The sequence below is a fragment of the Cryptotermes secundus genome, unplaced genomic scaffold (assembly GCF_002891405.2).
Source record: "Cryptotermes secundus unplaced genomic scaffold, Csec_1.0 scaffold126, whole genome shotgun sequence".
Lineage (NCBI taxonomy): Eukaryota > Metazoa > Arthropoda > Insecta > Blattodea > Kalotermitidae > Cryptotermes > Cryptotermes secundus.
The window spans coordinates 141,649-168,560 of NW_019718617.1; the positions used below are offsets into that span (position 1 = coordinate 141,649).

General features: G+C 40.7%; 1 protein-coding gene across 3 annotated transcripts in view; it reads right to left on the bottom strand.

Moving 5' to 3' along the window:
• The window catches only part of LOC111861460 (ATP-binding cassette sub-family B member 6, mitochondrial), an 81,896-nt gene that overhangs the window by 13,959 nt on the left and 41,025 nt on the right, over nt 1-26,912 (bottom strand). For 2 of the 3 annotated variants that reach the window (XM_023846087.2, XM_023846072.2), the window contains 6 exons: nt 8,992-9,294; nt 6,194-6,393; nt 5,931-6,084; nt 5,203-5,386; nt 2,080-2,246; nt 1,116-1,353 (listed from right to left, as the gene is read on the bottom strand). In XM_023846087.2, coding sequence (XP_023701855.1) covers nt 1,116-1,353; nt 2,080-2,246; nt 5,203-5,386; nt 5,931-6,084; nt 6,194-6,393; nt 8,992-9,288 — 1,240 coding nt within the window. In that variant the 5' untranslated portion in view covers nt 9,289-9,294. Of the gene's footprint in view, nt 1-1,115; nt 1,354-2,079; nt 2,247-5,202; nt 5,387-5,930; nt 6,085-6,193; nt 6,394-8,991; nt 9,295-9,565; nt 9,810-26,912 lie in introns of those variants that run through there. The other variant, XM_023846080.2, reaches the window with a different exon arrangement.

Sequence of the window (26,912 nt, forward strand, 5' to 3'; positions counted from 1 at the left end):
CATGACATTTATAATTACATTTCACAAACAGAATCCAAACATTAAATTTATAATTAATGCACACAATCTGCATACAAAATCCCAGTGTAAAGTTTCTCTTACGCTGAGGGCCTGGTGGTCTTATTGAACTTCTGGGTTAAAGGTCTCAAGTCTAACAAAGGCCAAATCAGGTGTAGAATTTTCAGCATTCTTTCCTTCTTCTCTGACAAATGTAAAATGTTGCTGAATGTTGAATGGGAGCAATACTAGACTGCCACTGTCATCTGGAACTTACATTAAGCTGCAGGTCCCCTGTGCCAAATATTATCATCATCATCATCTTGCAGAGATCACCTCGGACACGGACTCATTCACCAGTTGGTGAGAAAGAATCCAGGAAAGTCAAAGAAACTACATATAACTACAGGGATTAAGCACACAAGGCTTTCCCAATTTTAGTGTTAAAATCAATTGCTTCCTAAAACACTTCAATGGGAATTTAATATATATACATTTAAAATATTAAGGTTAATTATAAACAGTTAATAACCATGTCCGGTGAGATTGATAAATGTTTTTCTTTCCCTCCTTTTTAATCTTTCATCCTTGACATGTTTCGGTCTGAGAGACCATCTTCAGAAGGATATATCAATACATGCGGAAACTACTATTACCATGCGTTTGGTCAATATCAATACATACATACAGTATCATCACAATGCCATGAATATGAAATGTGATCCTTTAACATCTACAGCAATGTGCATTAATACATTAAAATATTTATAACTGATTATAATTAGTTTATTTATAAGTGTGGTTTAAAAGACTTTGTTAAAATTATGAACCAATTTGGTTTGTGTCCTTTATACTGCCTCTCTTTAAAGGAAGTTGAGTGTATACCGTCTCATGGTTCTGTTGTTTGACAAATAGGACTCTTTAGTGTCATCCTGTTGTTCAGGCCATGCTGTGTTGCTATACTCGCTCATCAATCACACTGGACGGAGCTGATAACCTTTTATAATATTTCTAGTGGGACAAACCAGGATAAACCAAATCAAATATATTACATTTAAATTTAATGTCATTCGTATAGGACTTACACATGTGAAGTAACATGAAAATTCTTTTCTTACCTATATATAGACTCATAGTGACAAACACGATGAGTCCAAACCATCCATTAAATGCAGATATGAAGTACCCCACTGCTACCAAAATGTCAACTATAGTAGGTACAATGGAGAAGAGAATGTAGTTTAGAAGATTGTTAATACTGTCTGTGCCACGGTCCATCACACGTAGCACTTCTCCTGTCTTGCGGCTTAAATGCCATCGTAAACTCAATCCATGAAGGTGCTTGAATAGTTCAACCTGTGCCACCAAATATAACAATACTATCAGCAATAACAATTCAATACATGATTCTCTAAGGATATGTAATAATGGTCAATTCACTGCACCTCAATTGCATTGAAAATGTTTATTCTGTCTGTTGTATTTAATATTGTGACAGGATGTCTAGAATCCTTAAACTCTGGAGTGTCTGAACCACTGGAATATCACATAGTCATCTATTTACTAGGAAACAGAAACACAAATCCCACCACAAGGACAACAGATGAGATACTGTAGAAAACATTGTTGGACAGGCAGTCTGTTATGAGGCTATATATCGTAAATCAGCATGCAAAATAAGCCATTAGGCTGTATAAGCTGTACAACTGTATAATTACACGCAATCACATTCGTTTTTCCCACTTATTCGAGCCTGTAATTAGTTCGTACACCTGAGGATGACCTCTTGAGGTCGAAACATGTAGTGTGATAATAATAAAAACGTGTTGTGTAGTCGGTAAAATTGACTCTAATATTCCTGAGACAAGATGAGCAGGCAGGTTGTCATGTATAAATAAAGAGCACCTTTCAATGGCATCCTCAAATGTGCATTTGCCCTTTCATACTGGATGATGACACTGTATTGTGGTACCCCGGTTTTGCCGAAGTTGAGAAGACCCAGCCACCACAATACAGCATTATTACCTAACAATGGGAATATCAACAAACCACTACAACTGACAGAGCAGACGCTGCTTTTACCTCAACTTCACGAGTGGTGTACTGCTGTATTCTGATCCACAGGAAAGATCGGAGATTGTTCAGCAGGCCCATTCCTCCAGTTCCACCTCCTTGAAGGAACTTGAAGCCCACATAAATAAGAACCCAGTCCCACCGAAACCTTGGATTCTGAATTACCATGCTGTCCACTGTAAAACAAAGTTTTAATTTCATCCTGTAGTAAGTCTGTGTTGATTTCACTGCATATTCTTCCACAACTTTGAAATTTTTATGAATATTACATATTTTCTAAATGTGCTCTTCAAAATTCTGCAAACTGCGCTGTCCTGTAAATTTATTGCACAGACAAGTTTATTGCTGCAAAGCTAATCACATTAGAAATCAGTGGCAAAGCATTCACAAACTGTGTTACCCTGTTTAACATGTTATAAAATGAAATCAAAATACCGCTTTCTTGGTTCAGTAGTACTCCACATGCTGGCAGAAGAAGCAAGAAGTAGGTGATACATTGTCTGCCCCCTCCATCAACCCAATCATAGGCTTCATAGCCATTTCCTTGCTGTTTAAGTTGAACCTTTCTGGGAACAGGCTCAATTAGAAGAGGCACAACATAGAACAGCGTAGTACAAGATTGGTCACACCACATATTTTATAACTAGATGTAATTTTATAATATCAGACAAAACTGTTATATATTAACAGTGTGCATCCTGTTGTGTGTCTCAAACATATATGGTTAGGTTAGCTGTCATCACAACAAAGTGATAAACAAAGAAATAATCAATATTTTACAACTGAATATTTATTTCCTGCTACATGTTTCGGTCTCATAGGACCATCATCAGGCAGAGATATAAGAATATGTCTACGTCACTGAACTCCTAATATGGATCCATACTGGTGTAACATGTCATATTCTATGATACAGAGTTTCTGCCTAAAGTTGAGTATGAGTATGAGTATGAGTATGAGGGGTGAGCCATAAAACCCCCGCACTGCGACCTTCAATGATCTATTGTGCTTCCCCTTTGGATTAACCCTTTATTAATCCTACACTTTGAATGAAATGTAGGACCTTATTTATGGGGGCATCATAAAAGTCACTTGGTTCCATGAAGAACTGACCTAGGTGGCGATATCTTAAGTAAGCTACAGCCTCACAATCACGTAAGATGTGTGAGGCTGAAATGAGATGCCGCAAGCTGGTTCATGTGCCTCAAGTTAATATAAGTATTGTATTTAAACCATCAAGGATATATTCAAATATATACTACACAAGTACACTGACTTTGTATTATATGTATTAAAATTATTAAAAAGTATTAAAACTTGTTAAAAAATATGTATGCCAAGTTTCAAAGCTATAGTGCCTAATGTAGTGATGAGCTACATCATTATAAAGTTCATGGATCCATGTTGTTAAGTGCCCACATGTGAATGGTCGAATGGTCATAGTGCCCAAAGGTATGATGTATAAGCATATATGGAAGCTATTGTAAGGGGTTGTTATGTGTAGTCCTAATGTATACATGTTTATCAATATAAAGTTGTGTGATACTTGTTATCATTAATTATATTGTGTGCACTTCCTTGTATGGGCGTTATGCTAGGTATGTACTTCACTGTGCTTAGCTCAATAATTCAATTCAATTCAATTCAATTCTTTATTATTTATGTGCCAAGTCAACAGCCGCAAGGCCAATTACAGACTTAGCACAGTGCAGATGAAAGTAATTACATTATAGACAAACACATTATAAGTCAAAAACAAATTACAGGCAATTACTTGGGAAAACACAATAATGAAGAAAAGTAAACAAAGAAGCAAATAAATGATAATAATAACAATAATAATAATTTCATTATCATAAAACTAAGTGTTATTAAGAAGTGAAAAATGAAACATAAATATTTAATTAATTATAATGATAATAATATTTTAATTAAGTTTTAATAATTTTTAATATATAATACATCCTTTAATAATTTTAATATCTATGATACTGTCATGTGTTGGGTGTATAACATGACAAATAACTTCATGCCTTATTGGGTATAGCAAATCTTATTGCACATTCGCTCTTACAATCACACAATTCACAGATTCACAATTACTGCTATCTGCAGTATTACAATTACTACACTGCAAATGCTAGACTACAACTGAAAGGTTGACTGCCTGGCTAACTCGTAACTATATTGCAAACTCAAGAACTTGAGAACTGTAACTCGAGAACTAATGGTGAATAGTCTTCGCTGCTCCTTATTTAGCCTCGTTCCGAACAACACAGAAAACAGCCACGTAATAGGCACCACTGTTGTCTGGCGCCATATTGCTAGCAACGCTGTCGAGAGTTGTTTCCTGCTGTGTGGCAACGGCGGCATCCCGTGTTATGTCACCGCGGAGAGAGGCGGGGTGTTGACTGGCTTATTACCATAGCAACGGCAACGCTCCAAAAGTGTTACGTCACCGCTGGCGGGGTGAGGGGTTGTCCTCCATTGCGCAACACGTCACAATACGAAGTCATACTTGTATAATCTTTAATATATCCTTGATATTTCATATTGTGACTTCAATACTTATACAATGTATATTTAACAAAAAGCGAGCAAGAATAACATCTCTGCACAGTATCTATTTGCAAAAATTATTTGCATCTGCTGTAAATTAAACAGTGTAATGGGGATGAACTATTAAATTGCCTCTAAAAGCAGACTTGGGTGGAGAAACACACAGATGCTCAATGAAAGGAGAACTACTTGGGTATGATGGAGTCTTATAACTGCCATATGAGCTGCAATTTACAAATCCTTGCAGGTATACAATACTCATATGTTTCAGGGTGTTCATTGAAAAGAGTACATAGAGGTCAATTTTTGGGGTACAATTCCTCTATTTGTTTTATAGAAGAAGTTGTATATGTTTTGTAGTTTCTTCCAGTTGTACAGTTGGAGATTTATGCAGCAGTGTCACCAACTTCCTGCCCTATCAGAAGTGAAATTATTTCTGAAACTCTTGTAAAGGTTTATTTGTAAGACAGATCAAATAGTTCTCTGCAGAAAACTCTTAAGGGAGACACTCTCAGGAAAAAAAAAAGATCATGGAGTAATGAGGTCGGAATGTAACAAATGACATGAACTCACCAATAAGTTTGCTGTAGATTGGCACATACAGGTTGATTGCTCGCCCAGCTGCCAGAAGAAGGAAGCAGAACATAACTCGAAACTGTAGGAGGACATCCTTTTTTGGCCACAGGAAAGGAGCCAGAACAGACATCTTCTTCCACACATTTCGGAATGTAGATCCTTGATTTGTTACACCAGTGTCCTGTATTGACAGATGCAAAACTTATTTTTCTGCAGATCTTGGCTTTGGACACACTTTCTCAGTCCTCTGTTCATTGAACTACGTAATTCACAGAAATAATCTATCTATAACCGCAGTACTGTTTTTAGTTTGGTTTGCATCTGAGGAGTAGCAGACTCGCTCTTTTATTCCTGTCAAAGACTGAACCACTAAACTGGTCAAACTCAAATTAAGTTAGTCCTTTGTCAGCACAACATGATGCAAATGGAGGCAGTGGTTTTCAGGGTAAGTGTCAATACATTCAATTGGCAGTTATGGCTGGGTGGTATGGATCAGTCTTCCAGCTTGAAGGTTGGGTGTAAGGTTAACAATCCATCACAAAAGAGACCTGTGTTACAAATTTGATGATGCTTCAAAACTGGACAGATTCTGTGGCATAATCCTAGTGACCATTAAGGACACGAGAACTTGTAGTTGGAATGTTAGGCTCTGCAGCAATATACAATAAAGACAATACAGACTGATCAAAAAGCTGTGCATTGCAGGACTGCATATATGGACTTACATCTATCTCAATGTTGTGCTCACTGGACGAGTTGTTCAGGTTTAAATAGTCTCTGGTTGTCATAATGCCTGGGGCTCGCAGTCCAAGTACAAACAGAATAACACATGACACAAAGCGTGTCACAAACACGGCCATCTCAATCTCATCAGTCAGTCTAGCAAAACACAAACAAATGAGAAACAATTTATCAGAGAATTTTGTGATGCATTTATGTAAGACAACATATTTGCTGATTAGATAGTCCGTTTAAGAGTAACACTTACGTAGTGAGATGAAACCACCAGTCTTCTCTGTTCAAATTGATGAAAGACAAGCTCTCTGATATCAATACCAATGTCCAGAAAAATAAAAGAACCAGCCCATGACCTCGTGTTGGAACTGATGGCAGAAGGTAGTTGCGTTCCAAAACAATTATGTACGCAGAGAATGGGAACATGGCTACAGTGAGCAGGACAGACAGAATCTGTAAACAAATGCAAAAGTATCTCTCAGAGACTCACGTTCATCATAATTTATTTGAAATACACAGTGTCTTTACTACAGAGGACAGCCCTTCTCATCACTTCCATGACTTGCAAGTTAAAGAACCAGCTTACAATAAGATACAGGCAGGTTTACTGAAAGATGATTTATCTGTTTTCAAAATTCTGCCTATAAGAACACTGTGCACACTAAGGTTTTAATGCAGCAGCTGAGAGGTCTCCTCACTATTCGAACATATTTCTCAATGATGTAAGATAGGGTAGTCCAACCATAAAGCACTGAGTAGCTGCAGTGTATCTTAGTTACCCAAGGATCACATAAAAAATGTATACTTTTCCAATATACCAACATAAATATCTTTCAATCTGATGGTACTTATAAAATCTGTTGCTAAGTACTTGATTGACTGCATATGATCACAAAGTAATACTAATTCCATACATTTAAGTTATTTATTAGGTGTCGTATGGAATCAACTGAAATATTATGCACGGAATATTTAGAAAGCACTTTTCATAGTTTTTTGACAAGCAGTGATGCCTTTTTTTTAAGAGGAGGAAAATTCTTAACACATATTTTCAAAAATGCAGTTCTCACAAAAGGAACTGGTAGGCTGCATGCAGCCCACATACTGTGAGCTGGTCAAACCCTAACATAACATCTTCAGAGAAGGACAAAATTATTCTGTGATTTCCAAAACAATATCCCGGATTCTGACTGCTAAAGCCTACATAATGTTTGGTTTATGTGTTTAAACTTCTGTATAAAATTTCCAGATATACAAAAGCCACATATGTTCATATCCAGCCATGTTCCCCTATTGTTTATTTATTTATTTATCAGACACAGTCCAGGTAGCCATCACTGGATATTTTGCAGTGTGTGCTAGTGCACAGTTGTACTTGAAATACATGACTCTTTACTGAGTTAATTGTACAAGGCCAGGCACTGGAACACACACACACACACACACATATGTCCAGCAATACAACACACGCAGCCACATAAGAAAGACACATCATAAGACACAGTATATACACAATTAAAACATAAGAAGAACGACTCCCATAGCGGATAAATGGCGTTACACACGAGTTTGATATACGACATGTAAGATGATAGATCTTAACAACTTTTAATATATAAATTTTATCAATGAACAACGATGAACACACATTTTATATCATTTTATAAATGGACACTTGATGGCAGGCAGTGCAATGGTTTAACATGATTGATACACCTGAGGATGGCAGAATGATGCCGAAACATGTAGTGTGAAGTGACAAGTTAAACCGTATGCACTAAATGACAGTAAATATATACACATTATGGATATGAATCAGTGCAACAGGATGCTAAAATACAACATAACCAACATCTTAATGAGCAATTTGCAACATGTGAATCCGTTGAGGTGGCTTCATTCTGTCATATCCTACACCTCCTCATTTGATCACCCTTGACTTCTCTCTGTGGTGATATGTCAAAACGACATCATGGATCAGACCAAAGTCAATGGCCTGCCTGATCTGTGCCACAGGATCATTGATGCAGTAGTGTCTATAACTGCACAAATGTTAAGAAATGCCTGGATGGATAGAATATCGGTTTAATGTCTGCCACACTGCAAAGGAGTATATGTCAAGATCTACTGACACAATAAAAATATTTGCTGGGTTTTTACACCTTCCACCTCAAACAGCTTTCATGCACCTTCATTGGGAGTGAAGTTATTCCTTTTGATTTGGTTCATCCTGGCCCATCACACTAGCAATATTAAAAAAGGTTAACCAACAGCATCCAGTGTGACTGATAAAATGTGTGTGACTCAAACATATCAAGGATAAAAGATTAAAAAAGGAAGAAAGAGAAAAAACATTTTGAGTCACACTGGATGGAGTTGATTAACACTTTGTATTACTCCTTTTCTTTATCAGCTGTGTTCATTTTGCACCTTTTCAATGCACAGTGTGACCAGTCAGCATCCCTGTTATTAGCCCACGCTGTTTCCTGTCCCGAGGCAGTTAATCCACAGATTCTCAATGAAGAGCTTTGACTGCCTCTAATCTATTGTCACAGCCCAGTGTTTGGGATGTTTTTCACTCAGGCAGTCCTTAATCTTGAGCCTGCCAACACATGATGAGACTGAAACAGCTGATTTAGGACCATGGCATAAACCACCCTCCCTATGTAAGGCATCTGCATCCCCATTATGACCAGGGATCCAGGGATGTGTAACTTTGTTCTGGCTAGACAAGGCACACGTTGACCATTGAGATTCCTAGACCAGCTTCAACGTCACAGTCATGAAGTCTATTCACAGAGCAAGCCACACTATACACACATCTTTTCAACAAAGTCAGTACATGTACATCTGTCTCTAAATGAGGTTTCAATCATTGTTGCCACACCTACTTACCTAGCCAATCATGTCTGTGAATTTGGGTATTGCCATTACTCTAAAAAATAAATCATCCTAATGTACTTACCATTCGGCCACCATATTACAGAGTTATGCACACAATCATATCGTACAGCTATACTGTAATCATTATACACCATTTTCCATACTTACCATGTACCCATACACAATTCCTCCATTAAGAACTGTTGCCTGCAATATAAATCGCATGGCTGCTAAGACAGGCAGGAGGAATGTGAAGAAAATCTGTGCATGATACAGCTTTGAACGTGGTAATGACAACTGTGCCAACTGTGTACCATATTTTCTGTAAATCCAAAGCTGTGCTGACCCAAAGAGAAACAGTAAGCCAGCAGTAATACTGACTGTAAGTGTCTCCATGAAACACTGTGACGTCCCATGGTTAATCCATACTTCCCCAAGTGTCACGTTTGGTGGACAATACCGCATTTTGATCTGAAATACATTTAAGGGTGATATAACCTCGAAATGTTAAGAGTTAAAACACTTCATGGTTAAGTAAACACAAATACAATATGTTCACACAGAATGTTTCATATATGCAATTATTATACAATGGTATACACCGAAAGGTTAACAGGGACCACTGTAAAAAATTTTGGAGGGGGAGGACAGGATAGTTGCAGGCAGGAAGATTACAGCCTAATACTGCTCTCTGCATCATGGCAAGTGCCAATATCATTCAATTTTATGAGGTTAAACTCACCTTGAATTTTCAGTCTTCGTTTACACCTCCTAATCAAGTTCAATTACGTAATTATTGGTCACTATACTATTCACAGATCGTATATTATAACATCTCTAACACAAATACTTGCCACATCATAAACTGTGCTACGAAAATGAGAGCAACATACCCTTCACCAGTGATATTCGTTTGGATAAATCAACATAACCTTTACACCCTCATCGTTTCGCCACAGAGTGGAGTACATAAAATAAACTTGTAAAGTCATTCCTCACGCACGTGCCTTCCCCCACTATACGCATGCACAAATGTTGCATCCGCGCGCGCGCACACACACACACGCACGCACGTACACACATGTATGTAAGGTTAGGATGTGACGATCTGTGAATAGTATAGTGACCCATAATTACGTAATTGAACTTGATTAGCAGGCGTAAACGGAGACTGAAAATTCAAGGTGAGTTTAACCTCATAAAATTTAATGATATTGGCACTTGCCATGACGCAGAGAGCAGTATTAGGCTGTAATCTTCCTGCCTGCAACTATCCTAGCACTACGCCATTAAGGCGTATGGGGGATTAGGTGTATAGACCAACGTTTTCCTGACCTCGGCACTAATTTAAGGTTAGTTCAGCTTCATGCCCCGGATGCTTTTAGCTTTAGCTTTAGTACGCTAAAGTTGGTACTAACTTCGCCGACAAGCGGCGGTCGCTAGGTCGGCATAATTCGCTTGCGGACTAAAACCACGGAGTTTGTTGTTTTTGTTTTCATGGGTTATATTGAAAACATGGCTATTATCACAAATATTGTAAATACAAATCTTTCAAGATTCATTTCTTTTAGTATCACCTTACGTATAATTACCCGGGTATGGTAAAATGGGATTTGTGGTGAACAATGTGGCGCTGGGGCAGGTTTTCTCTCAGTACTTCGGTTTCCCCTGGCAATCTTCATTCCACCAGTTGCTCCACAATCACCCTCACCTATCATCTGGGGCTGGTACAATAGGCCAGAAGTGGCCGCAGTACCAGAGACTTAGTCCCATCCCACAAGCAATAAAAAAAATAGTAGTTAAAGCAGATTTAGACCTACTGTCTCAGTTATATAAGTCTAAATTTATGAAAAATAGATGTTATATACTGTATAATTATTTCCCAAATTATACTATGTTATAAAATATTATAAATTAATATACCATAGGGCCTAATGATGCGTAATCCAATGTTGTATTTGAGAAACCGGTCGTGTTAATTGAACACTTGATATAATTTATACATTTACATATGTAATACTCCCTGTAGCCGATCACGGGTGGTCGCGCTCTCTAAGGCATTAACTGTTTTCGCTCCCTAGAACGGTGGGATCGTGGGTTCGAATCCAACTCAAAGTCATGAAAGCCTGTGTGTTGGTTTATTCTGTGTCTGTGTTGTCCTGTGTGTACGTAGAGGCCTTGCGTCACGGCGATCACTCATCCAAGGATTCCTACCGACTGTGTAAAAAAGATTAGGAAACTGAAGAAGCCAGGGCCCAACAAAGGGCTGTAGAGCCGTTGGTGGTGGTGGTGGTGGTTTTGGAGACTATTCTTTAAACTGGCCAGCGGTTTTTGAATGACATTCACGTTTCAAGGCCAATCGAGTGTCAGTTGAAGATGACAAACATTCGGGGCGATCAAGCACCAACAAAACGATGGAAAATGTTGCAAAAATTCGAAAACCCATTCACGAAGACCGTCGCCGAACAATCCATGACCTCGAAGACACAGTTGGAATCAGTTATGGAGTTTACCAGGAGATCTTGACAGAAAATTTTGTGCAACCACAACTGACTCCTTCTTCACTACAAGACGCCTGCCCACACATCCCTGAAAAACACAGAGTTTGTGACTAACAACAATATGGTTATCGTTCCCCATCCTCCCTACTCGCCGTACATAGCTCCATGTGATTTCACTTTGTTTTTCTGAATAGGAAACTGAAGGAACGACGTTTTGAGCAGTGTCTCAAGCGTGTGGCGTCTCAGTGTGGCAAGCGGTACTCCACGGTGCTTCTGAAGTGTGGAAAAACGATGGGATGGCAGTATACGTTCCAAGGAGATGGCAGCCAGAATTGAGTAAGTCAAGCCACCTTTTGTTTTTTGACCTACTCCGGAAACTTCCGGTACACCTCGTAGAAGACGAAAGCGAACCCGGTGCCTGGGTCATCCTATCACTGGGAGACATAAATGCAGGGACCTGGTCCTCCAGGTTGGGGGTTGGACGCAAGGTTGAAAACCCTGATCAGCAAAAGATTTATTTTGTGAAATCAAAAGAACTGAAAACCGGATAAGTTCTGGCAGAATTTTCTATGGAAAGTTATGGCTCAAAAAGTGTTGTTTTACTGGTGATCAAAGAGTCCGATACATCTGTCACACGTCGAAAACTCGCCTATAGCCACACTATATGCGTGACTATATGAAAAATACTACAACTTTAAAGCATCAGCTCGGTGGGAAAGACTCTTTGAAGATCAAAGACCAGATCGATAGCACGGAATTGGTAAGGGGAAATCAGGACACTATTTCCCCAACGAATTACACCCCCACAGAGAACTACCGGCAGAGAGAAAGGGAGGCGTGACAGTCGCATGAGGGGTAAAGATTCATTTCAGAGAAACGTGGCACATTTGACAAAGCCAGGAATGCATTTCAAATTTCATTTCAAGAAACAGACGTCCTCAAGCATAGAGTGGCAAACGTTACAGTTCTCACACATAGACCTATCTACGAAACATAAGCAGTAATTCTCAGTGCCTACTGATTTACAGACCGAAAACAGGAGTAGAGTTTCCTAGAACCAGTAACCTATCTCACATTAGCCCTATACATAGTCTACAACAAACCTCACTGACCGCCTGCAGTTTGATATTACAGGCTTACACTTACTTAATCATGGAGCTGAGCCCTTCTTAAGGAGCAGCCAATTCTGCAGCTAGTCGAGAATTTCCCAGCATTTTATGGAACCCGAAGGTTCATTACCGTGTTCATAAGAGCCTTCTACTGGTCCCCATCCTCAGCCAGATCAATCCAAACCATACAATCCCATCCTCTCTCTCTAAGATCCATTTTAATAATCTCCACCCACTTACACATCGGTCTTCCCGGTTGTCTCTTTCCTTCTGGCTTGCCCACCAATATCCTATATGCATTCCTCGTCTCCCCCATTCGTGCTACATTCCCTGCCCACCTCATCCTCCTTGGCTTGATCATTCTAATTTTACTTGGAGAAGAGTATAAGTTATGAAGTTCCTCATTGTGAAGTTTTCTTCAATCTCCTGTCACTTCATCTCTCTTAGGTCCAACACCCTCTTCTCAAACACCCTCAGTCTATGTTCCTCCCTTAATGTCAGAGAGCAAGTTTCACACCCATACAGAACCACAGGCAAAATTATAGTTTTGTATATTCTAATTTTTATGTTTTTGGACTACAGACGAGAAAACAAAAGGTTCTGCACTGAATGGTAGCAAACATTACCCGAGTTCAATCGCCTCTTAATTTCCTCCTGAATCAGGTTTTGATTTGTTATCGTCGTTCCCAAATATCTGAATGATGCCACATTTTCAAAACATCTGTTTCCTATCTTTATGTCATTATTTTGCCCTGCGTTTTGGTGACGAGAAGGTAACATATACCTAGTTTTCTCTATGTTTACTTCTAGACCAACCTCCTTACTTGGGTCAATTAAAGTTTGTGTGTTTTCTTTATGGTATCTATATTATCACCCAGTAGATTCACATCATCGACATAGAACAACAGCTGATGTGTCCCGTTTTATTTCAGTCCCACCTGGTTTTCATGGACATTCCTAATGGCACAGTCTAAAGCAATAGTCTAAAAACTATGGCCCGCGGGCCACGTCCGGCCCGCGAAAGGATTGTGCAGAAACACGCCAATTTAACTAATTTTCCAATGAGTACTAGTAAAAGAAATACTTGTTCATAGATTTCAAATTCATTAATTAAGATTGTGTTTAAAATATATTGATATTCCATATTATGTTAATATTAATATTATTCACAACCACTTTTATCAGATACCGAGTGGCTTTGGAAATTAGCTTTTTTGCTGATCTGGTGAACCATATGAACAATTTGGATTTAAAGTTGCAGGGTGAAAATAACTTAGTCTGTGATTTATTTGCCCTTATCAAGGCATTCAGAGCAAAGTTGATACTTCTGGAAAGCCAAGCGAAAAATTGTAACTTTGTTCATATGCTACACTATGCAGAGCTGCATAAAAAGGGTGAAGCTGAATTTCCTTCCTCGTTTGCAAATTTAGTCATTTCAGATTTGAATGAACAATTTCATAAGCGATTTGCTGATTTGGATGCCAGTGCTTAGGAAATTAAATTGTTTTAAAATCCGTTTGACTGTGATGCTGCAGATGTCCCAAGTCAAATTCAAATGGAAATTATTGAACTTCAGGAAAATTATCATATTAAAGACAAATACAAGGAAGGAAATTTGACTGAATTTTATAAATTTCTGAACTCTGAGCAATTTCCAAATTTAAAGAAATTTGCTTGTAACTTTATCTCCATTTTTGGGACGACATATCTGTGTGAACAAACTTTTTCCCAGATGAACTACATCAAGTCGAAATACAGGGCAAATTTATCCGATGAACATTTAAAGTCGCTACTTGTGATTAGCATTTTAAAATTTAAACCTCAATGTAATCAGATTTTAAGAACGCAAAAAGAGTTCCATCATTCACATTAATTGTTTTATTATAGTTTGTGATGAAAATATGAGCATTTGCTGCTACTGTCTGTTGTCATTAATATACGATAATTTATCCCCACGTACTCTTTATTTAGTTTATGAAATTCTGTGATTTCAATAAAACTATACCTGGAGTTACTAATTTCTCATTTTATCCGGCCGGTTGAAAGTGCTGGATTACCTAATGTGGCCCGCGTTTCGAAAAGTTTGGAGACCCCTGGTCTAAAGCAAAGGTGAAAAGGAGTGGCGTTAAAGCATCTCCTTGTTTTAGACCATTCTGGATAGGAAAATTATCAAACAAATATTTACCTATACGGACTTTACTATACATTTCTTTTAAACAGATTTTAATCAGCTTAACTAGTTTCGTGGGTATCCCAAACTCTATGAGAATATTGTACAATACTTCACTCCTAACTGAATCATAGTCTTTCCTGAAGTCTACAAATAGCTGATGTACGGTCTCATTGTAATCCCATTTTTTCTCCAATATCTGACGAATGCAAAAGATCTGATCTGTAGTTGATCTGTTATGTCGAAACCCATACAAATAATCCACAATAATTTCATATACATAAATGGACTTAACCTTGACAGAAGAATATTGGATAAAATTTTGTATGAATCTGATAGCAGTGATATCCCCCGATAATTACTACAGTAACTTTTATCGCCCTTCTTGTGAACTGGTACAATAATAGACTCCTACTGATCAGGCAATTTTTCCTGATGCCAAAGAGATGTGATTAGCTTATGGATCTCATAACGTAATATTTCGCCTCCTGTTTGAATAAGTTCTGCCGGAATTTGATCACTACTGGGCGATTTATACCGTTTCAATTTTGCAATAGCACTTTCAGTCTCAAAAGGGCTATTATCAGCTATTAATGGCTCATCTGTATGCAGTTCTATCTGCCTAACGGCACTGACCCTATGTACATTCAGTAACTCAGAGAAGTAGTTCCTCCACCTATTCTAAACGTGGGAATCTGCAAGCAGATCACCCTTCTCATCATTCATTAAGTTACTGCTTTGGGCCGCGCCATAGCTCAAGCGGTTAGTCGCTGGCTTCCCACCGTGGCGGCCCGCGTTCGATCTCAGGTCTGGTCAAGTGGGATTTGTGGTGGACAAAATGGCGCTGGGGCAGGTTTTCTCCGAGTGCTTCGGGTTCCCCTGCCAATCTTCATTCCACCAATTGCTCCACAATCACCCTCACCTATCATCTGGGGCTGGTAAAATAGGCCAGAATTGGCCGCAGTACAAGGGACTTAGTCCCACCCCACTAGCAATAAAAAAGTTACTGTTAGGTTGGTAACCCCTCTTAAAGTCATTTATTCCTCTACACAGATCTCTAATGTTCTTGTTCTTACTGTTCATTTCAAGCTCATCAATTTTTTCTTTCAGATATTCCCTCTTTTTGTTCCTGAAATGCCTGCTGATTTCGCGTCTTATATTGTTCAGATTATCCCCATTTAACTCGCTTGGATCCTGTAACCATTACAATTTGGCTTATTTTCTTTGGTCCAGTAATTTGGAGCATCCTTCATCGAACCATGGCTTATGCTTCTTCCGTTCATAATAACCTAGACTCCCTTTGGCAGACATTTTTATATTCTCTCTAATAGTTTCCCAAGCCTTATTAGCATCCACCTCAGTGTCCAAGCTTTCCAAAGCCGCAAACCTATTTGAGATTTCAACACAAACTGCTCTTTACCCTCTACCTCATTTAATTTCTTCAGGCTGAACCTCTCCATATGAACTCTGTGTGTTGTTTGCTCACTGCCAGTCTTTCCCTAACCTTTGCCACCACCAGGTAGTGGTCAGTATCACAATCTGCTGCCCTCAATGATCGGACATCAAGTATATGTGAATGCCATCTATCTATCAAAATATGGTCGATCTGAGTGTGTATCTTCCCATCAGGAGATGTCCAAGTAAATTTATGGATGTTACGATGTGGGAACACTGTACTTTTGATAGTAAGATTTTTTCATGTGCCAAAGTTTACTACTCTAACTCCATTATCATTACTAATTTCATACAAACTCTCTTTCCCAACTGTTGGTTTGAGAATGTCTTCCCTCCCTACTTTGGCATTGAAATCTCCTAACAAAATTTTCATAAGGTACTGACGCTGATCATTCTGAGCCCTTATTTATTTGGATGATTATTGATGAACCTGAAATTTATTTCTAATTAATTCTCCGTAATTTAAATTCCAAAAGTCTTATGTTTCGGTATTACTGGAAATGTATCGTGATCTTTAATATCGTATTTCATTGTCTGGGACTTGAAATACGGTGTTTATGTTGAAATTCCTAGATTTTGGCAGAAACAAGAAATCCGGAGTTATGACATTTATGATCAGTCATAAAATTTAGCTCGGGTACAGGGAACCGGACGCGCCTAAAAGGACAGGTCAGAGCTTGTTACAATTGCCTGTGAATGAGGGCCAGTATGATTGGGTTGCCTCGTTCAAGCTTCCCACGGAAGATGGGATGAAATGTATATGTCAACACCATCTTTCGAATTCCCGGCGTGGGGTGTGCAAGCATTCCACAAAAAGAGAGACTTTCACAATATTCCGAACTGAACGGACGTGACCCTTGCACGCTCCGGGACATAGCTAGCCGATAGTGTAACGCTGTAACTTAAAGCTAAGAATACATTATTTTAACAGTGTGGTGAATTAGCAGGCGAATAAACGTCAATTGGCTCAACTCTCAGAAAAACGCTTTCTTCGGCATCGCTACCCTGAGACTCATGCAAACCGACCCAGCTAGTTTCCCGTACCTATACCGATCTTCCTTAGTTTGATCTGTGAGAACAACTTGCAGTAGCCATCATACACTGTCCTAAGGTAGAAACAGGTGTAGCAGGGATAGCACCATTCGACTGCGCCGATACAAGCAAGGCGGGTGGGAAAAGAGCGGTGTTAGTACTTGGGAATTTCTCGAATACATGTTCTAGTTCTTCATAGAATCTATCCTTTATGTCATCAATTTTATCTTCTGTTGGGGCGTGAACATTCATAACAATGATATCACACCAGCGACATTCTATCACTATCGAACTCTACCCTCTTAACTGCTGATGCAATTCTCTTATGTACGAAAAAACCTGTACCTAATTCATGATTTTCATTCCCCTTTCCATAGAAAAATGTATAGTCTCCTGCTGGTGCGATGCCACCTCCATCCCATCTGACCTCCTGTACTCCCGCTAAATCTAACTTATATTTTAAGATTTCTTCTGCCACTGCCCTGAGCGAACCTGCCCTATACAAACTTCGTACATTCCAAGTGCCAGATATCATATCCATTTTCTTTAGCGTAGTTCGTTAATCCAAGGGATCCGTCCACATCCGAGGCTTCTTGAGAACTTTCGTAACAAGGTTAATCTTCACAGTGAGGAGTTGTTAGTCCCACGCCGAACCCCAAAGTTGGAGGTCCACCCCTTGTCGGCTGTTCGCGACTGCTTAATCAATATATTCTCAGCTTCCCTCCAAACCCGAAGGGCGTCTCCTCCATCCGCAACCTGAGTACGCGCCATGCCGTGGTGACAAGGGACCCACCTAACATGAAGGCTTACACTAGGAACGCGAATTGTTTTAATTTATCTGAAATTCCACGTCATTGCCTTATTTATAAGAAAGCAGCATAGACTTCCACCGCATTGGTAGATACTACTGAAACTGCACCGCACACACTCCATCGTTCTACGGTCCTATAAGAACTCGACCTCCCTACAATTGGCCGTTAAGCCCTGTACGTACTAGGGCACATGTTGCGATATAATTTGTGTGACTTGTATCAGGGGACATGTCGCAAGAGGAGTTACTGTTGACCTGTGCTGCTGACATTGCTATGTCGAGGCACATCAAGCAACCTTTCCCCGGTGCACATTGTGCCTTAGGCCTCTATTTTCTGTCTTTTGTCTTTTGCCTCTTGCCTCCATCCCTTTAATCCTGTTCTCGTTCATTATTCCTTACCAATTCCAGCCACTTAAATCACATCAATACTAAAAGCGGTATCGTAAATGGTTGATGTACTGTGCTACAAGCCGGAAGGTTATTGGTTCGATTCCTGATGAGGTCATTGAATTTTTCGGCTAACCGAATTCTTGCAGCCACACCATAGCCCTGGGGTCGGCTCAGTGTCTAACAGATATGAGTAACAGGATTATTCCGGGGGGTAAAGTGCGGCCGGCGCCTAAGGCTGACAAACTCACCGCCATGTGGGAGCCTTTACATCTCACAGCCCTATGGGCCTCCACGGCCTGTTGCAGGGATACCTTTACCTTTTCTTGCGCTGCTTTAAAGGAAATGCACGATTATTCTGTTAACTGGGTGCATCGTTGCAAACTAAACAATAAAACGAAGGGCATTATAAAGGTAACAATCAGCAGAAAATTTCCAAATTTCATATATGCCAAACATCAAATAACCAAAGTAATTTAACGTTCATTCTAAATAAAAAAAAACATATCAGGCACCTTTTAGGAAGTCCTAAATATCACATGATTTAGACAATTTTAACGCATGGGCGCTAAGAGGACTATATACAGGTTTTGGTAGGAAAACCTGCAAGGAAGAGACAGACAACTAAGAAGACCTAGACGTAAATGGGTATACAGTATTAAAATGAATATTGTAAAAGAAAATTAAAAAGACTGCCTCCATGGTATAGTGGTCAAAGTTCCCCGCTACAAATCCAGATGTCCGGGTTCGATTCCCGGGCCTACCAGATTTTCTGACAAGTTGTGTGTCTGGAACGGGGTTCGCTCAGCCTCGTGAGGATAATTGAGGAAATATTTCAAGGAAATAGCGGCTACGGTCTAGAAAACCGTTGGCATTACCTTCGCCGAAATGCGGCGGTCGCTCGGTCGGTATAGTTCACTTGCGGACTACAGACCACGGAGTTTGTTTGCTTGTTTTGTATTGTAGGAAAATGGGGCTGTGGGCTTGATCCGCCTTGCTAAAGATAGGGACCAGTGGAGGGCTCTAGTGAACATGGAAATAAATCTTGGGGTTCCATAAAATGTTGGGAAATTGTTTTAGTGCTAGAGATTAGTGTTTCGGGACTTCGTCCATTTCTTTAGTGGCTCAGCAGAGACTTCCCGTTGAATTGTAAACATTTAATTAAAATATAATAAATGAAGCTGCAGAAGTCTTTTTCGTTTTCTCGATTACAATACATCATTGTTGGCATGAAGAGAATTGGAAACTAGTATATCCTGTGTATATCCTGCAAGGCCAGCAGCATATATAAAAGACAGACCCGTCCTCTCGTCAGATAGGGAGCTCCTCAAAAACAAGACCGTAAATGTCAAACAGTAAAAAATATCTGGTCATGAGCCCCAGATGGGCCTCGAAACCAAAACTTACTGACTGACTGACCGACCGTCAGTCACAATGTGACTGACTTGAGCAAAAATACAGTTGGAACCTAGTCGCCATACGATACAGACAGCAGACAGTTGAGATCCAGCCACGACCAAGGATAGTTCAGACGTCGCATTGAAGTATTAGGCCAGAGGTCAAGTGACACTACAAGTGATAACAATTGTATGGTGTGTAAGAGTGAATGTCCAATAAAGATTCGCTAGATCCGAGATCCACGTAAATTTATTTGTCGCGTGATATACCCCAACAAACTGATGCCGGAAGCAGCGTCATCAGTAGCGACTTGAAGCACAGAGCAAATGATGCTCGAGATGGTTCAAGTTCGTATAGCAACAGGCGTGACCAGAGTGGTTTGAACGGCTGTTGTACTGCGATGTGGAAAGCAAATGGAAAAACTACCACATTATCACTTTTCCTGGATAGTCTCTTTCCAAACACAGAGACACCATGTATGCGAACCAGAAGACGTAAGAAGATGCTGGATGACCTTGGGGACAGAAGAGGATATTCTCATTTGAAGGAGAAATCTCTAGATCGCATTAAGTGGAGAAACTGTTTTGGGAGAGACTGTGGACCTGTCGTCTGACAGATTACTGATGAATGAATGAATATCCTATGTGGTCCGGGCAAGATTAACTTACGCAAGCCTCAGAATTAGCTTCCATCAGACACGGATCCATCTGCAGCCCCGCCAGGACTACCATGTAAACAGACTGCGTGACTCACAACTTTGTCCCTTTCCATGCTGCAGGGCCAGTGCCGCTTTGCCTTCATCATGTCAGCAGTCTTCGTTGAGCTAGTAGCACGGTTTGCATTTCTCTGCAAGACTTTTCTCTTCTCCACAACGTCCAGACCGAGTCTGAGGCTCACTCAGCCTCCTATCTAATGGATACCGGGGGCTCTTTCCCCGTCGATAAAGCAGTCTGAGCGCTACTTACTCCCATCTAGTGCCGAGGTTAAGAATGGTAGAGCTATACCTCCACTCCCCATATGCCTTCATGGCATAGTGCTCAACTAATTAAATATTAATTTTACCTTTTTTTTTTTGCCTACTTCTGAGAACAACCCACGTAAGCTGAGCCTCAGTCCCTCCAGGCAACGGCCCCAGTTAGGTAACAACCACTTCTTTCCAAATTCTTTCAAGTTAATTATTTAATTATCACCCTGTCATCCGATGCGAATAATGTATTAAACAATAAATCTATTGTTATTACCATCCGACGCGGTGTCGCTAAACAACCAGCGAAAAGTGAGTACGCTTGATGTCACTAGATGGGGCGGGGCCCAAACTGAGTTCATCTCTCCCCTCACTTAAAAACTACCCGGGTTCCCGTCGGATCTGAAGCGCGCGTTGTTGGACGGAGTAGCTTGCCACTTCTTCCATGCAGCCGACAACCTACTTCACCATGGCGAACTCAGGGACCAGATGCAACCTTCAACACATCCCGATGAGGCAGCATAGCACTACCTGATCAGAATGCAGCTTTAATATACAAATTTATCACATGTTTTGCCTTTAGAATATTGAAGTGCCTCTTATAGTCGAGGAATTATTTACCAATTTGCAAAATGCCCGCGGGATAGCCTGGGAAGAATAAACACATTAGGAGTTAGTCATCAGCAGCAACATCTCCACACCTTTACTGTGAGTCAACCCAAACTTTCAGTTCAATCATTGCTTGTCATTATCATCGTTTAGTTTTCTGTCGGTTTTACGTATGCTGCCGCATCCAGAAGAGAAATTATTCTCTGCGCTGAAAAGTTAGGTAATCGTGCAGCTGGTAGAAAGTGTACAGTAAGTGAGGATTATGAACGTCAATAGAGAAATATAGAAACAAAGCTGTTTTCGTGTCTGACAAATAGAAAGTCTTCTCCTGGACCAAGGAAAGGGAGAAATTCCAACATTGATGCCTTTGCATTTCACAGATATTTACCTGTATCTAGGGAAGCCTTAATTTCGAAAACAAAAGGATGTGCTAGAAACAGTAATATACCTTCCAAGGCTAGTCGTAGGTGGTGTGAAAAGTTTATGGAAAGAGAAATCTTATCACTACGACGAAGAACAATAATTACTCAAAACTTTCCTATGAATTTGAAACTAAACTAAAGAGAGTCAGCATAACTTTCCCTGCTGATGACTGCATCCAGAGCTCCTTCGGTTTGGGTGAAGAGGAATGGCTCCATTCCTTGCTCGCTCTCGTAGTTTCCGGTTGGTGGTAGTGAATCCTGGTTTAATCTCCAATAACAATTCTCTCTAGGAAGCCATCGCCTTTTCCATCAAAGCGCCACAGAAGTTCCTGACAGGCATGAACACGTCGTTGTTTCAATTCTGGAGTCAGTTGTCATGGCACCCAATTTGCAGACGTTTTCTGGAACTGGAGCATATCATGGATGAGGTGGTGAGCTGACTCATGATTGATGTCAGGAAGTGCGGCTATATTATTCAGTGCGACGCGCCGACTTCCCATCACGATGCGTCCAACCGCTGCAGTTGACTCTGGTGTTACTACTCGGTGTGCCTGACCCGGTCGAGGATTGTCTATCACTGAGCTCACGCCGTTTCGGAACTTCCTCCACCTCTCGTATACTTGCTAGAGTTACAGACATGCATCACCATACAGAACCTTCATTGGCCGGTGAATTTCGCTAGGTTTTATTCCTTCACTGCTTAAAAAACAAATGACAGAACGCTGCTCCGCTTTATTGCATATCCCTAGAGGGGCGGCCATATTTGAACTGTTACAATGACGTTATGGGTCTCGACTGCACCGTGCTGCCACCTGCAGGATACTCTTTAAACTACTGGTAACGATACTGCAAAGAAGGCAACAGAAGAAATACATAGATTTCGGACCGCCTCTGTGGTCTAATGGTCAGAGTTCCTGGCTACAGATCCAGAGGTTCCGCGTTCGATTCCCTGCGATACCAGATTTGCTGACAAATAGTGTATCTAGAACGGGGTTCACTCAGCCTCGTGGGGATAACTGAGGAGATATTTCAAGGAAATAGTGTCTCCGGTCTAGAAAACCGAAATTAACGGCCGTGGGGATTCGTTGCGCTGACCACGCGACACCCTCTACCCGCTAAAGTTGGCACTAACTTCGCCGACAATAGGCGGTCAACTCGGTCGGTATAGTTCGCTTGTTGACTACTGGCCACGGTGATATAACCTCCTTTGGGACTGCCTTTGGCGTGGTTTCTTCACGTCATAGGGGCACAAGCCCTCTACCGTGTCCTTGTAGTAGTCGATAAGGAGGGTCTCACCCACACCCCATTTCATAGTTATTTGTCCAAGCATATGTAGTGCATGGCATTGTTTCTTTTTAGCTTCTGTCAGGCCAGGCACTTCACCAACTCGACAAAATTAAGCCCTGTGTTTCGCCTCTTCCTGTCTTGAGGATGTTTTTACATCTCACGGTGATTCTCAAATTTCTAGCCACAAATACCTGTGAATGTTTATGAAAACTGCCTAAACGCACTATTGGGAATGTCAGGCCACGTGGAGCCTGCGCACTCAGGTACGGACTGCTTGTTTCCTGACTGCTAATTGTAGAGCCTTTGCTACAAATGCTATAAAACGAGACTATTAGCCTCGACATGTACACAGTACATTTCAAAATAATGGCTTCCACGTTTTGTCGTTTAGGCATGCGTCGTCTGCTCTCATAGTTTAGATAGTGCAGGTCGATCCTCACAAAAAGTCCTTACTTTAGATTCAATATCCTTTACGCAGGTCTAAGTTAGGTCTTCTCGTAGGCCTTCCCATGTTCAGCCATCCAGATATACCTGCACTTTCCTCAAATGTCTGAGAAATATTAGCGTATTAATGAACCCATGACGGAGTTCGGAAATGTTACAATATTTATCTTCCTTCAAACCTACTCTTCTTACATTAAGACTCTTACGGACATGTCCGCTGAATTAACTTCTGAAGGAACTGGCGGATGGTCGTGAAGCTTTATATAGCCATGATGACACTTCGGTCCATCTGCGTGAGCCTTGCATTTCCTACTCACAATAATATCAACATGGCGGTTGTATGAATATATTAAGTGGGACTTTTTCCACCGATTAGACCTAATGCATTAATTCATCAATGGCTCTACAGCCCTTTGTTGGGCCTTGGTCTCTTCTTCAGTTTCGTAATCTTTTTTACACAGTCGGTAGGACTCCTTGGACGGGGGATCAGCCCGTCGCAAGGCCGCTACCTACACACAGGGCAACATAAACACACAGGCTTGAGTATGAGTATGAGGGGTGAGCCACAAAACTGGCCCTAGCACTGCGAACTTCAATGGTCTATTGTGCTTCATAACACACAGGCTTACACAGAAATCAATGTCTTTGAGTGGGGTTCGAATCTACGATCCTAGTATTCGATCGAGCGACGCCAGTTCACTCCTTAGACCGCGCGGCCACTCTGATCTGCTTAGGCCTAACACAGAACCATCAAATTTGATGTAACAGCCTACGCGAAAAATATTTAGCTCTTGTAACGTGAATTTTCTTTTATAGAATTTGAAAAAATGACATAGCGCCAACTCTATACGAGTATCTAGTGGGTTTGGTGCATTTAGCATTTAATCTCTATAGTTAATGATCAGCTGAGGCTAATAAAGTAAAATATTGCTTGAAGATAAGTCACAAGACTAACACGCCTAATCTTCCAAATCTAAGATAGGCTGCGTCTAATCTAAAGGCCTGCTGTATATTCTTAATATGTTTCTGACTGGCTCCTGCTAGGCACCTTGCTGTGGATCACAGGAGCATTTTAATAAAGCAGGAAGCATACGTTTTCCCACAGATAGCCTGCGTCCAGTTCTTTGCTTGTTACTAGGTTACGGTACAATTATACCTCCCCTCTTACATTACACTAAAGAAAGATAGCCCTTTAACAGGCCGTGGAGGCCCACAGGGTTGTGAGACGTTGAGGATCCCACATTTTCAGGAGAATCGGATAGCAGATGGCGGTGAGGTTGCAGCCTTAAGCGCCGGCCGTCCTTTACCCCCCAGGGTGATTCCTGGTATTCATTTCTGTTAGAGGCTGAGTCGACCCAAGGACAATAGTGCGGTTGGAAGGATTAGGTAAATTAAAAAATGCACCTCATCGGGATTCGATCACGCGACATTCCGGCTTGTAACATAGTGACCCCCTCCCCCGTTATCTATATACCCTTACATTAGGCCTCCTGGGTGAAGATACGGACGCCCATAACAAACTAACATTCACAGCCACAAATTTAAGAACTCTTGGCCGATTTCTAAGACATAGGCCGACTTCATCCACACGTGAGAGGTTGGTCATCCAGCTAGTTCGTATTTCAGAGTGTCGTGGCTGACAAACTGAAATATTTATTCATCTCTCCATATTTCTTGGTTTCTGTTTTATTATGAGTTAGGCGATAATTGGTATCCATCACGACCAGTTGATTGCTTCCCGCAATAAACTTTGTTCATACACAGGAATACGTTCTTTCAAGCGGTCTCACCGTTTTCTACTTGGAACAAAGTCTGCTGCTTGTAGTTATTCAATATAAAAACCTCCGTACGGCGAAGTTAGTACCAACTTTGGCGGATAGAGGGTGTCGCATGGTCTGCGCAACGGTTTCCCAAGGCCGTTAATCTCGGTTTTCTAGAACGAAGCCGCTATTTTCTTGGAATGGCTCCTCAATTATCATCACGACGTTGAGTGGACCCCGTTCCAGATCCACCACTTCTCAGAAAATATGGTAGTGCCGGGAATCGAACCCGGGACCTCTGGATCTGTAGCCACTAGACCACAGGGGCGGGCAACATACAGAGTTAAATTAGTCTCGACTTCACATTGCAAATATAACCTAACGCCTGACGTAATTGACGATTTTCTAATTGTTCTGAAATTAGATGAACCCCAAGGAAGACTTTTTCCTTGAATAGTTCTCTTTAATTTTTTCCCCCATATTTCTAATTTTAATTTCTTGTTAAGTTCCAGTATTCACAGAGTTACTGAGTTTATCGTATGTCCACTTCTTTCCGTAACGCTTTCATGAGTAGCCCACACTCAAGGAAACGCCACTCAATTAAAACTGAAAGTATGTAAAATTCACAGTTCTGAAGCTTTTGTCTTCTCTCATTTACGTCATGCAGGAAAGAATTAATCATTTATTCGAAGCTTCCCTTATTTTCTCTACAACATATGTCACTAGCGTATGAGAGGTATGCAGCACTTCTGGCAGACTTATGATAACACAGCAATTAGCAGGAATACATTGCCCAGTATGATAAGGACAATTAGAAGTATGCCTGTGTTAACCATATAATTCTTTACAGCATAAACTTGTTGCAAAGCAAGTCTAGCGTAAAAAAATGTTCGCTAATCTTCGAATGGCTCTTGTTCACACAAAGGCAGTGAAGTGTAGGCCTAACTGCACCTCCGTTTCCGTACCGCCGCGCGCCTCGCGACGGAAGCAGCTCTGCATGACCTTCCAGCTCAATCACGTAGCGTGCGGTTATCCCGCTGCGGCACCATTCCGGCTTTTAGGCCTACGCCATACTTCAGAATGGAGGGAGGGGGAACTTATCTGGTTTCTCGTTTTTATTCTAGTGACTACATAACCTGTGTTGAACATCAGGCTTCTGCCTGTTATACTTTCATTGTTCTGTAGTCTCATTAGGTAGTTTTAAGCCAGTTAGGTCTACGAATAGATATTTCAAGGAAATAGCGTCTCCGGTCTAGAAAACAAATTAACGGCGGTGAGGATTCGTTGCGCTGACTACGCGACACCCTCTATCCGCTAAAGTTGGTACTAACTTCGCCGATAAGCGGCTCGGTCGGTATAGTTCGCTTACGGACTAAAACCACGGAGTTTGTTGTGCTTGTAGGCCCTATGGCCTTCTAGGGTTTTTATTCGTACAACCTAAGGTGGAGAGTACCTTTCAAAACACCTCTTTTTCTGTTTTTTATAATGTGCTGTTAATTGCGAAGTCTTATCAAGTCCGGACTCATAGTTTTACTGTGGAGAGCAGTTTATATTTTAAGAGCTCTATATTCTGAGATACAAAGCGCGTGTAGTTCATTGAAAGTCACCCGACGTTTCAGAGAAACATGCTGCCTCCATCTGCTCGAGTAGCTACCTGATTCATGACAATTCTTTTGCTTAGTTTATTCTTCGACCCTGAAGATGGAGGCGATATTTTGTTGCGAAACGTCGGTTGACTTT